Below are 13,764 nucleotides of genomic sequence, written 5' to 3' on the forward strand. Positions count from 1 at the left end.
GTGTGGTTGAGCTGTGTCAGCAGGATAGCAAGCACACAAACACTAACAGAAACCTCCAAATATGCTACAGTCATTCTGCTCACTTTCCCGGAATCCAACATTTAAACTGTGTTTTAATGGATTCCATGCATGTCCTTTGCTTTCTGTCAAATTGTACTCATAAGCCGATTCATTACCATAACGAGTAAGACTTCTCTGGGAGAGAGGTCCGATAGAGGTACAAAAGTGCTACGGGCTAAGATGGAGTCTGAAGAGGTGAGTTTTCAGACTACGGCGGAAGATTGGGAGTGAGTCTGCAGTTCTGATTGCAATGGGATGTTCATTGTTCACTCCATAGTTTTGGAGCCAGAAGGGAGAAGAGTCTGGGACGTGTGGAGCGTGATCCCGGCTCTTTTAGTGAAGGTTCTGCTAGCTTCCCTGTGTTGGCTGATCATGAAGAATCTCTTAATGACTGACACCTCAATTGTTTCCGTCCCCAGCCGATGACATCAAGCCGTGCCCCAGGTGCGGCGCTTACATCATCAAGATGAACGACGGCAGCTGTAATCACATGACCTGCGCTGTCTGTGGCTGTGAGTTCTGCTGGCTCTGCATGAAGGAGATCTCTGACCTGCACTACCTCAGGTAGGAACACGTCATGCACGCGCACGCACGCGCGCGCGCACACACACACACACACACACACACACACACACACCATCGGCGATCACTCAAAACGAGTATGATTGTCCTCCTGCCAGTGGGCCTGGTCGTCTGTGGGTCTTCAGGTGGCTGTAGAGGCCGATCCTTGATCTACAATCTACAGTCTCTATTGCAGTGGGTGCATGATATGTGAATGGTTGCCATGAGGGTGGTGGTGGTGTGAGGAGCCGTCTTGGTGCTAGGTCTCTCCTTTCTCAGTTGCCTCTTTGCTTCTGCGGCACAGTGGAGATCCTTTTATATAGCTGTGCTGTGCTTTCATGGACCATCCTACTCCACATGCCTCTCTGGAGGGCAGCCTCCTCCCAGGTATTGAGGCTGAATAAGCAACAGACTCTCCTCTTCCTTCTGTAAATTATCCATTCTTCTATTTCAACCACTCTCTCTCCTCTCCTCCTCACCAGTCCATCGGGCTGTACGTTCTGGGGGAAGAAGCGACAGACTCTCCTCTTCCGTCTGTAAATGATCCATTCTTCTATTTCAACGTCTCTCTCTCCTCTCCTCCTCTCCAGTCCATCAGGCTGTACATTCTGGGGGAAGAAGCCGTGGAGCAGGAAGAAGAAGATCCTGTGGCAGCTGGGCACCCTGATAGGAGCTCCGGTTGGCATCACTCTCATCGCCGGCATCGCCGTCCCTGCCATGGTTATCGGCATTCCAGTCTATGTGGGGCGCAAGGTGAGATAACGGCAGCCATGGTAGTATTGATGATGAGCATTATCATCGTCATTATTTATCATCTTTATTGAAGTCAAAGAGTTTTTTGGGGGGGTTGTGCACCTGTATACAAAGGCATTACATTATGGTACATACTCATGGAGACAAATCTGTGGACAGTGAACATACCAAAAAGTAGTGTGGCAGTGGCATGTTGTCATCACTTGGACAAACATGATGTTACATACAGTACAGTATGTAACAAATGCATGTAACGTGCAACAATAGCCTAATACATTTCAATATGTGTCCCTGCTCCAATGTCAGTAGATCCCGCTTCTGAACAGATTTCTCTCATTCAATGTAGACCTTGAGTACTGTGACCTTGACCTTTTACTATGTCAACCCAAACATTTCTATTCTGTGGGAAGCATACTAATAATTCCCAGGTTTCCCACCAACTTTCGTGAAAGTTTGCCAATACATATGATTTACATAACCTTCTCTAGTCAAAACGTAATACTCTCTAAGCCCACTCATTCATACTACACATGGAGAGCCGAAAAACCTTGTTCCGGAAGAGCTACCCGACCCGGGGCCTATGAAAGTAATTTCATACTCCCATGGCTCGCACCATTGGTGGTGAGTGGAGACTCCCTCGAGCAGCATGTGTATTCGCTCTGTCGAGCAGTGTGACGAGCTGGTTCTGGATAAGTATATCATCTCAATATCCTCTGCTAAGCAAAGCAAGCATTTGGCTACTTATGCCTTTTACAACCACATACAAGTGTGAATTTGGATTTTCTGTGCTTACGCAAGTAAAGACAATGTTGGGAATTGGGTCGTCTGGTTTTTCATCTTAAAAAAATGATCCAGCCAGCCAGTGCTGGTAGTGGAACAGATGGCTAAATTCATACCTGGACATCGCGACTCGCTGTGGGGAATTTGTGATGACCAAACCGGTAGGAGACTCAAATCGTCTCACTGGTCATTACATTATTGGGTCAGGAATGCGACAAAAGCAATTCAAGGTTTCAAGGGCTTTGTAATTGATAGAACATTCTTTTTTTGTGTGAATTACTCCTTTAACCCTATATACTTCCCCCAGGGGTCTATCCATGGTCCAGTCCTTTCTACATGTTTCCTATTTTGATGAATGTTCACATATTACATGTGAAGGCTATAGGGTTCATGTGATTAATGTGGGCAGGGTAAAAATAAATGGGACATACCTCACCTACTGTAATAAATTCCTTTCTTCGCATTCTGTCGGTCTTTCAGCCTCAGCAGCACTGGCATTCGACTACTCGTAGTCTACAGCAGTTCATAACGTGGAAAGCCACTGCACTTGTTGCCAAATTTTGGTTCTTTACAAGGAAACCTCTTTCACTTCCCTGCAATTTACAATGTTTCAAATGACACTGAAAGTATTTCTTTCTATTGATGTTGGCAGCTTCTGGCAGGCATTGAGGTCAGCCATTGTTGAGAAGCATTGTTGTAATTTCCTAGAAATACAGGTCAGGACATTCGGTTCCTGTTATGTTCAGCATAATGAAATTTACATTACTCACTTCAGCATGCCACACAAGGTGTTAATTTGGTTTATAGACGGTAAGGTGACGTATTCTAAAAGTGAAGAAAAGGCAGCACACTCATAGTCACGATGCAGGATAAGCGTTGGTACTTAGTACTCAATAAATCATCCTTCATTGTGGCTATGAGTGTTCAGCCTTTTCTTCACTTTAAGACTTCTTTACCAAGGTTAGCAGTACCTCATCAATACAGGTGTGTGCCCTTCTCCTGATTGTTTGATGGTTTGACTATCAATATCTGCACAAACTGTTATAGCAGGAAGGCAGTTTTTCAGTGATTTGCTGAGCTGTTCAATTGCCTGTCAATTGCCAATCGGTTCTATTATGTTTTTTCTTTTCCATGTGAAACATCTTTGAGACTGGATGTATAATAAGACCTTTAATGGTACATTGATATACCACCCTCTTGTGGATACTTTGTAGAACTGCATGTTTTGACATACTGGATTCTGGCTTGATGTTATTTGTTTAACATGGATAAACAACTAAACTAATTGGACTGTTACAATAGGTAATCCTCCCATACACCGTGGCTGCTTGTTGCTCATGTTGTTTGAATCTTATTAGCTTTTAAAGGTGCCTGAAAAATAATTAAAATAAAACATTATTTACATCCTATTCAGGACACATACTACATTACAGGGCGGTACCAACAAGAAAGAAGCCTAGTAAAATTATTTGAATAAAGAGCCGAAAATGGTAAATGGTGCATTTATATAGCGCTTTACATAGATTGTGCATTACATTCACCCATTCACACACACATTCATACACCGATTGCGGCGGAAGCCATGCAAGGTACCAACCACGAACATTCCTTCCTTCTTAGCCTGGCATTGCCAGACTGATCACGTGGGATCACTCACACGTTCTGTCCACGATATGAGTCTGGACTTCGGTCATTTCTCGACCGCTTCGGATGCGGGACGGCTCGCCGGAACCGGGACGGCACCCTGGGCGTGTTTTTGTGGGTCTGGCAGTTCTGGGGACCCCCGCACGGAGTTGCAACACTCACTTCACACGGGTGTGATTTGTATCTATCTCCAGACTGTATGACCGGAAGCATTTGAAAATTGTGGGAGCCAACAGTCTGGCAAGGCGAGACTACTGTTGTCCAGTTCAGCTGTGTTCACTTTATGCTTGTTCTTTATTGCAGATCCACGCCCACTATGAGCTGAAGAAGACCTCTCGTCACAGGAGGAACCTGGCCATCACAGGAGGCGTGGCCTTGTCCATCATCACTGCTCCGGTCATAGCAACTGTCAGCGTCGGTAAGGAGCAGCACATTGTCTGTTCTCTTGTCTTTTTTTCCTGTTAATCGGTTCATTTTCCTATATACAGGTTTAATGTTTATTTTTAGTTCAATGTTTGTTTTAAATTGACAATGAAGAAAAAAAATATTTATTTAGATATCAATCAATAGTAAATGAAATACTCTCATTGTCTCCCCCCCCCCCCTCTCTCTCTCTCTCTCTCTCTCCCAGGTATTGGTGTACCCATCATGTTGGCATATGTCTATGGGGTGGTGCCTATCTCTCTGTGCAGAGGTGGGGGCTGTGGTGTGAGCCGGGGGAAGGGGCGGGGCGTACGGATAGACTTTGACGAGGATGATGGACCAATCACAGGTGAGGAAACCAAACATCACATTTGCAAACGGGTGGAGGATGTCTTTTAACATTTAGTGTTATTTCCAATGCAATCATTGCTACTTTTGAGAGTACAAAATTCTTTGCATAAAGCATGTATTTAAAATAGAATGATCTTTCTTTGTACCATTCTCGGTTCAGTGGCGGATGCGTGGCGTGCCCTCAAGTCTCCCAGCCTCGGGGAGAGCAGTCTGGATGGGGCGGCCAGCGGCCTGAGCACCACCTCCCCCAGCGAGGGCCTTTCTGTGGCACCAGGGGGCCTCGGGGACACTCCCCACTTTAACACCCTGGCAGGGGGTGCTCTGGGAGCCCGCACCGGCAAATATAGCAGGTAACAAAACACAGATTTCAATATAAAATAGAATAGGTGTAGGCTGATGTTGACGTGGTTCCAAAGACATGTGTCCACATGCTATCTCTTGCGCCTGAAAGAAACAACTCACGATGACATTTCATGTATTGTTCCCTTCCAGGCTGGAGGTGCAAGGAGGGGAGCTGGCTAAGGAGTCAACCCAGAGGGAGTGCGGAAGCCTGGGTGCAGGCAGTGACTGTGCCAGCACCAGAGGCATGGCCGGATCCATAATCTCCTCCTACACACTACCTGACAGGTACGCAGTCATCACTGCTTTGTGTTTTGTTTATTGTGCTTGGTCATTCTGTCCATGTACTTCTCAGCGTGTGTGTGTGTGTGTTAAGGAAGTACATAAATGTGTCTAACTTGTCTTTCCCTATACCTTATTCAACTGTACTACATATAATAACCGGATTTAATCTTGAGCATGTTAAAATCTTCCATCATGTTCCTCCGCAGGGAGTGCACCAACCTGGAGATTCAAGTGGACATTGAGGCCAAACCCAGCCACCTCTGCCTGACCAGCGAAGAGGACCTAACCCCGCCTCCGGGCACAGCCGCCATGGCAGACAGCCCGGGAGGGGAGGAGCCTCTGGACTGCAGCTCTAGGAGGGGCGGGGTAGCGTTGTCCGGCTCCGTGCTGGGCCTGTCGCCGGGCGCATCCATCCGAGAGGGTCTCCGCGACGTCACCCTGGCTCAGCCGGAGAGCATCCGCAGCGACCTGGAGATGTCGGACACGCAGTCGGATGACATCGCCGAGCTGACGTCGGACGACTGTGACTCGCCTCACCCGAAGAGCGGCCGCCCGCTGTCCTCCTCCCACCAGCCCCTGCCCCAGCAGCCCCCGTCCTGCCGAGCGCTGAACCCCTCCACCGAAGGCCTTCACTGTCCAGCAGACAGCAGCGTAATCCTCTATGTCTGAGAGAACACTGGCTTGCACAGGATTGCACAAAACAAAAGAAACTCCCCGACAATTCCATGTATTAGCTTTCACACGGTTTCATAGATTCATTTTGTTTTACTTTTTTGTTTCTTGTTCTTTTTTTTTCTCGATTCACTTACCAAAACCTTCTTACACGCAGACAGCCTTTATGTACTTTTACCTGTCAGTCTGTCTTATCTGTCGTTCTATTGACCTGTTAATATCCTCGCTGAGGTTATTCTCAGGATTCTACCTCTTAGATGATGTTTTATGTTTACTTCTTGGTGCAAAATGCCTTGGCTACTTAAGCAAAAAAGAATAGCAAACAAGAGGTACAAATTTGCCACAAGATATGGTAAAAATAAAGTATGAAATTAGATGGGTAAAAGTACTACGATGATGCTAAGATTTGTATTGCGGAAGCGAAAGACAGGGGGGAGGGGGTAAAGAAATGTGTGAATGTGCGTGGACTTGTACTCTGTCTTGTTTATTTCCTATTTATATCTGAATGAACCTTGAATGGTATGATTTGCTGTATGCATGAGTCTGCATGACTATGTCTTGTGTGTGGAAGGTGTCAAAGTGCGGCGAGCTCCTGTGACACAGGTGAGAGTGTAGTTTTGCACAGAGTCGTTGTGGCTTAGCGGAGGTTATATCTGCACTTGAATCTAACTTGTCCTGCACAGAGAAGGAGATGTCCTCGAAAAGAGAGCCCATGCTCGCTGAGCTGTGAAAATGACAGAGTTCTGACAGTTAATGTGATGATCATGCTGGACTGCTATTATGATCTAATTTATTCTGTTCTATTGAAGTCAAATGAAATATGTCCACCGAGCTTTTAATATACAGCAATTAACCCTAAAATCTGTGTGATTTTAGATTTTTGCATTTTCACCCTTTGTCAAGTTGGTTGCCGTTTCGTGGTTGGACAAAAATCCTCTCTCTCCATCCACTACCATTGAAATATTCATATCAATATTTCAGTATGCTGTGCATTCAATTCTTATTTTAAAGTTGGTGTCATTAAAAAGCAAATTCAACATAAACTAGGCGGAACCAGGGTGGTTAGTCAGTCAGAGACCAATCAGAAGGCTGACTATTTCTGTACATTTAAAAAAAATCTTGAAATTGATTGATTGAATATTATATTAACAATTTGGAAAAAGTAAGAAAACTACATATTCAGTAGGCATTTGTAGAATCGGCTTCAGGTCTTAATGGGTTAAGCTACGTTTCAGGAAGTCAGCTGACAATGTCAGAACTCTTTCATTATTGCAAGGCTCTTGTATGCCTCGGATGATAGGACCACACCTGAAGTCAACCTACAGCCAGTTGCACATGCAAATGGCTGACTTGACTGCCTACCTGACTGCCTTACAGACAGTGGCAATGATGAAACTTTCTTTTTGACCAACGCAACACACACTGACTTAGTTTCCAACACTAACTGGCAAATGGTCTGACCCACTTGAATGTTGTTGTCTGTCTTTGTCTTTGTGTGCGAGCATGTGGAGCAGAGAGGATTGAATAATTGTTAGTTACAGAGCTGCAAAAGTCAGACAGACAAAATCCACAAGCTTACAGATAGAGGAGCGAATGGATTCTTGATGAATGTATACGTTCGTACTGGATTTTTATTTTTGAATGAGCACTCGTGCACTTTATCTGAAATGTCTATCTTTTTGCTGTCTGTTGTTTATTGCTATTACTGTGTTTACTGCATAAAATTGTCTGTGGTACAACCAAAATAAATCCACTACCAGAAAGCCTGTTGTATTGGATGTAACAGAGTTTGTTTCCAAAATGCTTTATATCCATATCCATGTTGGGGGTGGATGGGGTGAGGGGGTCATTCCACGCAGTTAATCAATTAATAACTCTGAAATATAGAGAATCCTATCTATAAAAGTGTTACTCTTGTGTGAACCAAGGACTTAGTACTGTCTTTTAGAAAAAAGTAGTCAAATTATTTTTAATGTTGCACTATCAATCATAAGTGTCTGTATTGTATGCCAAATGGTGGATAACTCACTTTGGAATTAAACTCGTCCCCTGTTGATGCTGATCAGCTCTTCATAATCATACTTAATAACTGGAATAGGTTCATAGCTTTTTATTACATCTGTGCTTTTAAGTTTTTATTTTATTTTTTAACAGGTTTTTCCTTCAATTCAAGGAATCAACTTGGAAGCTTTTTCATCTCAGAGTAGTTACTAGTTTTATGAATCTACATGCAAGTAGCTGCTCATATGACTGGGCAGCACTTGGATTGGTCTGTTGATAATATGATTATCAGTCGTCACTTTGTTACTGCCCGTCTATTGAAATCAACATCATGAATGTACCATGTACTGACACAGAACTTTCTGAATTACACTGAACTAGGGTGACGGAAATTATGTATAAAGAAAGAACACAGTACTTGTGTACAATGGTTTTGAGTGTATAGATGGCAATATGTGACTGTTTTCAATATGTGTATGTGTAACTGCTGGCAATGTTAAAGTCCTGCCCTGTGTTGGATTGTATATGCAGGACTATGAAAGATATTTGTGGACTTTGGAGGAAAAAAATAAACAATCATCTGTTGTGCACCAACATCTAGACTTGTCAAATTGATTGCATGAGAGAAAATCTAAAGAACAGTAGGCCTATATGGCACCTAGTCTGAGCTTGAAACGTTACAGTAGGTTGGAAAATTAAAATGTATGCACTATTAATCCATAGAATTATTCAAGGGACATACACACACACACACACACACGCACGCACGCACGCACGCACGCACGCACGCACGCACACACACACACACACACACACACACACACACACACACACACACACACACACACACACACACACACACACACACACACACACACACACACAGTGACACACGCACAAATGGGTTGTCCATTCACAGCAGTGTCGTAAAAGGAATCGAAGTCGAACTGCATCCTTTACGCTAAATTAAGCTCTCTAACGTAAAGCAAAACGTTTGCTGTGCTTTCACGGAAGGTTAAAGTGGTTCCTGTAAAACACGGTAAATAAATATGCTTTGGATGTATTTGATTGATAGTTTGACCTGTTGTCTGGTGTATTAGATCAAACCTAAACGTTATTCTACATGTTTGAATGAAAGTAATGCTCCAATTCATAATTAGAGCGAGTGGCCTTTTGACGTTAGCGTCAGCAAGCTGTCAAGGGCTCTCTAACAACAGCTTGAAAACGGTTACATCTGTAAGAATATTTATAGTGAGTAACCTAAACAATATTACTGTGGACGGTAGGTTGATTGATTGATTACTTTATTAACATGATTAATATTATTAACAACTGCACAGGTAGTAGTAGTAGTACAGACTGTATAGTCAAAAGTTATGCTAGCCAAAATCCTGCAGGGCTGGCTGTATTTTAGATAAACATGAAACGCATTATTAACGCCAATTAGAAGATTTAGGTTAAATTGGCGGTTCAAATACATCTATTGACTTTTATCGTAGTTGGCCGACCTGTACGCAGATACAGCTCCAGAAGTCTGTTTTTCCTCAAAAGATTGCACTCTTTATGTTTATCCCCAAAATGACTGTGGCTATCACAGGTTTTGTAGAAATAATAGGCCGTACGTAATTTTTTTAAATAATTATATATTGGACCCTCATTTGTAATTGGTATTTTACTATTTTGTTTAATAACAACAAAGAAAATATCTAAAAATATTTTGTCCAGAGATCCCATAAGCAAAGATTTGAGTTAAAAATGTTGAAAATGTTGTCTTATATATATTCAGATTTGCACACTGTTAAGGTGGGTTGGTTGTGACACAGATTTGACACAGATTTCCTGGTTTTAATGGTTTAAAGGGATATTTCACTTTAAAAAAAACTATTCATCATCTACTCTACAGTATGTACAGTATTTCACATACAGAGCCATAGAACACCCTGCTTAATTTCTGGTCGGACGTAAAATGCGCGGGCTAAATGTGATAAATGCTCCGTTTGTACTCACCCATTAAATAATTCCAAAGACGTGGAGTGAAATATGGTCCTCTAGTTTTATATCCATGTGAAAGTTCTGGCACAAAACGTGTATTTAGTCAATTATCTCCACTTTTTCAAGAGATGCACACGGACATCTTTCTCTCCGGGCGAGGGGGGCCGGAATGATCGATGAACTGATTTTACGAATACGTCCTGTTTACCGCAGACGTCATCACCAATTGACCAGGGAAACACAAAAGTTTGGGTCACACAATTGGCAGGTGCCTTGTGATAGGTGCTGGGTAGTTAATCACACCACCTGCCAAATGTGTGACCCAAACCTTTGTGTTTCCCTGGTCAATTGGTGATGACGTCTTCGGTAAACAACAGGAAGTATCTAAAATCAGTTCATCGATCATTACGACTAAATACACGTTTTGTGCCAGAACTTTCAAATGGATATAAAACTAGAGGACCATATTTCACTCCACGTCTTTGGAATTATTTAATGGTTGAGTACAAACAGAGCATTTATCACATTTAGGCCGCCGGTTTTAAGCCCAAACAGGATTTCAGTGAGACGTATCTATGCCTATGATACATGAAAATTTACGAAGTATAATTAAATGATCACAGGCATTCTAGGTCTACATCTACTCAGGCTTATGTGAACACCACAGACAGTTTTTAAGTTGCTTGATTCAGTATTTAGATATTTGATAAAAAATTTAGCTGCCCCGCCCCCTTCCTATACAAACCCATTATAACTTAAAACCATGATAAATTCATCGAAAACACCCGACCTATTTTATGTTGACTGATAATGTCCTAATACGTGAGGGTCCGTGGTTTGTCATGTACTGTTTTCATTTATTTTTAATAATTCTTTATTTTGTGAGGAGGAGCTGCAGCTGAAGCTGCAGGGCAGCAGGAGGTTCTTTTCCAAAATAATTATTAAAAATAAATTAAAACAGTAATTGACAAACCACGGCCCCCTCACGTATTAGGACAATATCAGTCAACAGAAAAAAGTTTAGGTGTTTTTGATTAATCTATCATGGTTAAAATGGAGTTTTAAGTTATAATGGGTTCGTATAGGAAGGGGGTGGGGCAGTTCAAATGAATATTTTTAAAGGTATATTCAGTGATTTCACTTAATTCAAATATCACTTATTTTTTTGTTTTGTTGTGATAATCCTCTCTACTATAGAGTGTGCTGACCATATAAGGAGTTCCTCCCTGTCCCCAGTTAACCCCTGGCGGTCAAAAAACCTTAGGTTTCGTTTTTGACTCTCTATCCTGATTGGACGAAAGTTTGGGTCCCAAGGCAAAAACGAAACCTAAGGTTTTTTGAGTGAAATCACTGAATATACCTTTAAAGATTTATTTAATGATAATGCAAACATCATCATTCAAAACAACGAATTACAGAATCATGATTTTCTTTTTTTAAACAAGACAAGACAAACTCAAAAAAAGGAAACTAAAAGCAGCAAAAACAACCCCCACCCCAACCCCGAATATCAAATATCTAAATATTGACTGAAGCAACTTAAAAACTGCCTGGGGTGTTCACATGAGCCTGAGTAGATAAAATAAATAAAATGACAAAGTTTTTTTTTAAGTGAAATATCCCTTTAACGCTTAGATCATATTTTTAATATCTGGATTGGAATCTAGAGTTACAATACCGACACTTGACAGCCCAGCATTCAGCCAAACAGAAAAGTCCTATCCATCTGATTGTAGTTAAACTCACCAACATTGCAGCTGTACGGAAAGCTTGAATTATCCTCTTTCAAAAAAATTCTGCAAAGTTTTTATTAAAGTATAAATACCGGTATGACACTTCTCTGCGTAAATAATCAAGTTGGTGCCCTAATCTTAACCGATTAAAACCGGGAAAGCATCTGTATCACTTTAGATTTTAACCACTTTTCTTTAACCATTACTTTATCCGTGGCTGTTTAAAAATTGAAAATATGCGCACTACGAGCTTGTTGTCGGTTCTGCTATTTTCGAAAAATCATCAGCTCCTTGCAAAAGTCAATTTTCTTCCTTAGGCTTAATATAATTCTAAAAGTGAAACTTTCATATATTCTTGATTTTGTTTTAATCTTGATGATTATGGCATACAGCCAATGAAAAAAAAAGAAAAATCATAAACCTTGTATGTCTGCTATGTCTCCAATCCATCCATCCATCCATCTTTCAGTACCATGCCGTTCGTCGACTTACAGGGCCGGTTGGGCATCGACATAGACAAATGGTGCCTGATCCAGAGTGGGGTGCAGCCCTACAAGCGAGCGGCAAAGTGCCATGCCTTTGAGAAGGAGTGGATCGAGTGTGCCGATGGCATTGGGCAAACCCGCGCCAAGAAGGAGTGCAAAATTGAGTTTGACGACTTCTACGAGTGCATGCACAGGCAGAAGACTGTGAGTGTAGTGTCTGCTGCTAACGGTTGTTTTCATAATCTCTTAAAGTTTACATTTGTTTCTTTATCTTATTTGTGCCTATAAGATAAATCAGAATAAGGCATTACCTGTCTGTAATAATCACAGGTTTATTTAAGCAATATTACACGAGACGAGAGTGTTGTTTAACGTGATTATTGCCACGACAGTGATGCGGTAGGGGAACTGATTAAAAGATTAAAGTTCTCATTCTAAAATTATTAAATGGAGACATGGAATTGCTGTTAGAGAAAGTGAAAGTTAACTGATAGTAATTGTAATTGTATACTATGCAAATGCATACTACAATGTCTTAACTGCTTGCAACTAAATGCTTGTAACTGTACATCTGCTATTTTCAGCATGCGACAGCCTCACACAATTGAGTATAACTCGGGCTTAAGCATTTTGTTCCTCTTCCTTCCCTCTCTAGAACGAACGGCTGTATCAGATCCGTCAGCAGAGAAAGAAGCTAGTGAAGGAGGGGCAATACATCACCCCACCCCACCACTCAGGCAAGGAAGAGCAGAGACCCTGAGGGATCACACAGTCTGTCCAGTCTGTGTCCGCCCCACCCAAACTTGTGTATAATAATTCATATATATTGTCCCTCTACCCTGTACAAGTTCACAAATAAATGTTATTATTGACCATTTTCTTCTTTGTTTTTATTAATTTTTTGGTGTAGAAGATGTGCAAAACAGGTATGGATATTATTTGAGTTAAATATGGGATCCACAGGGGGGCACGGTGGCACAGTCGGTAGTGCTGTCTCCTCATAGCTAGAAGGTCCTGGGTTCGATTCCCACTGGAGGGAAACTGTGGGCGCTGGGGGCGTGTTCTCTCCTCCATATCATCAGTGCCAATACCGGAGTGGGGGTTGGCGAAAGGGCCTTTCTGTGTGGAGTCTGCATGTTCTCCCTGTGTCCCCTAGGGTAGGTACCCTCACAAAAACCCTGGAGTAATCCTGGTCTCTAAACTACCTCCCCCTGGCCAGCTGGGGCACCTGATGGGAGGGGAAAGGAAATGGTTGGAATAACGTGTTCCTTCCACACGCTATACGTCCGGCCGGGGAAACTTCCCTGTCAGGTGAAAAGAAGCAGCTTGGACTCCTCATGCAGGGAGCATGAGGTTAGTCCGCTGCCCCCCAGGTTGGCAGAGGAAGTGTAGCGCCTAAGATTACATTAGATAATTGACACTGGGTGAAAGAATGGATAAAAATCAAAAGAAAATAAATATGGGATCCACAGGTGAACTTAACTGTACAGCCAGTTCTGTTTCTAAATCACTCGGTGTGTGTGCTTTGGACGTACATAATTATTTTAATTTAGACCATAAGGACTCAAGATTGTGCAAATGGATGGATACATCATGATCTTAGGTTAACTGCTGCACTTAATTTTCTTAACCTGCAGAGGGCAGACTAAATTCAACTAAACCACTATAGATTGGTAAGTAAAAAC

General features: G+C 42.2%; 2 protein-coding genes across 2 annotated transcripts in view; both read left to right on the forward strand.

Moving 5' to 3' along the window:
* rnf19b (ring finger protein 19B) overlaps positions 1–7,631 on the forward strand; it is a 29,547-nt gene extending 21,916 nt beyond the window's left edge. Inside the window, exons 4-10 of the mRNA XM_083776278.1 lie at positions 480–624; positions 1,212–1,374; positions 4,102–4,216; positions 4,430–4,570; positions 4,733–4,922; positions 5,065–5,199; positions 5,403–7,631. Of these exons, the coding sequence (XP_083632404.1) occupies positions 480–624; positions 1,212–1,374; positions 4,102–4,216; positions 4,430–4,570; positions 4,733–4,922; positions 5,065–5,199; positions 5,403–5,865 (1,352 nt within the window). The 3' untranslated portion in view covers positions 5,866–7,631. The remainder of the gene's footprint in view (positions 1–479; positions 625–1,211; positions 1,375–4,101; positions 4,217–4,429; positions 4,571–4,732; positions 4,923–5,064; positions 5,200–5,402) is intronic.
* A 1,179-nt stretch (positions 7,632–8,810) lies between these two features.
* On the forward strand, positions 8,811–12,952 carry ndufs5 (NADH:ubiquinone oxidoreductase subunit S5). Its single transcript, XM_083763144.1, has 3 exons — positions 8,811–8,908; positions 12,064–12,283; positions 12,735–12,952. Exons 2-3 carry the CDS (start codon positions 12,068–12,070, stop codon positions 12,837–12,839), a joined length of 321 nt encoding a protein of 106 aa, XP_083619270.1. The 5' UTR covers positions 8,811–8,908; positions 12,064–12,067; the 3' UTR covers positions 12,840–12,952.
* The last annotated feature ends 812 nt before the right edge of the window (positions 12,953–13,764 follow it).

This window comes from Protomyctophum parallelum, assembly GCF_964188405.1.
Source record: "Protomyctophum parallelum genome assembly, chromosome: 1".
In the NCBI taxonomy this organism is placed as follows: Eukaryota; Metazoa; Chordata; class Actinopteri; order Myctophiformes; family Myctophidae; genus Protomyctophum; species Protomyctophum parallelum.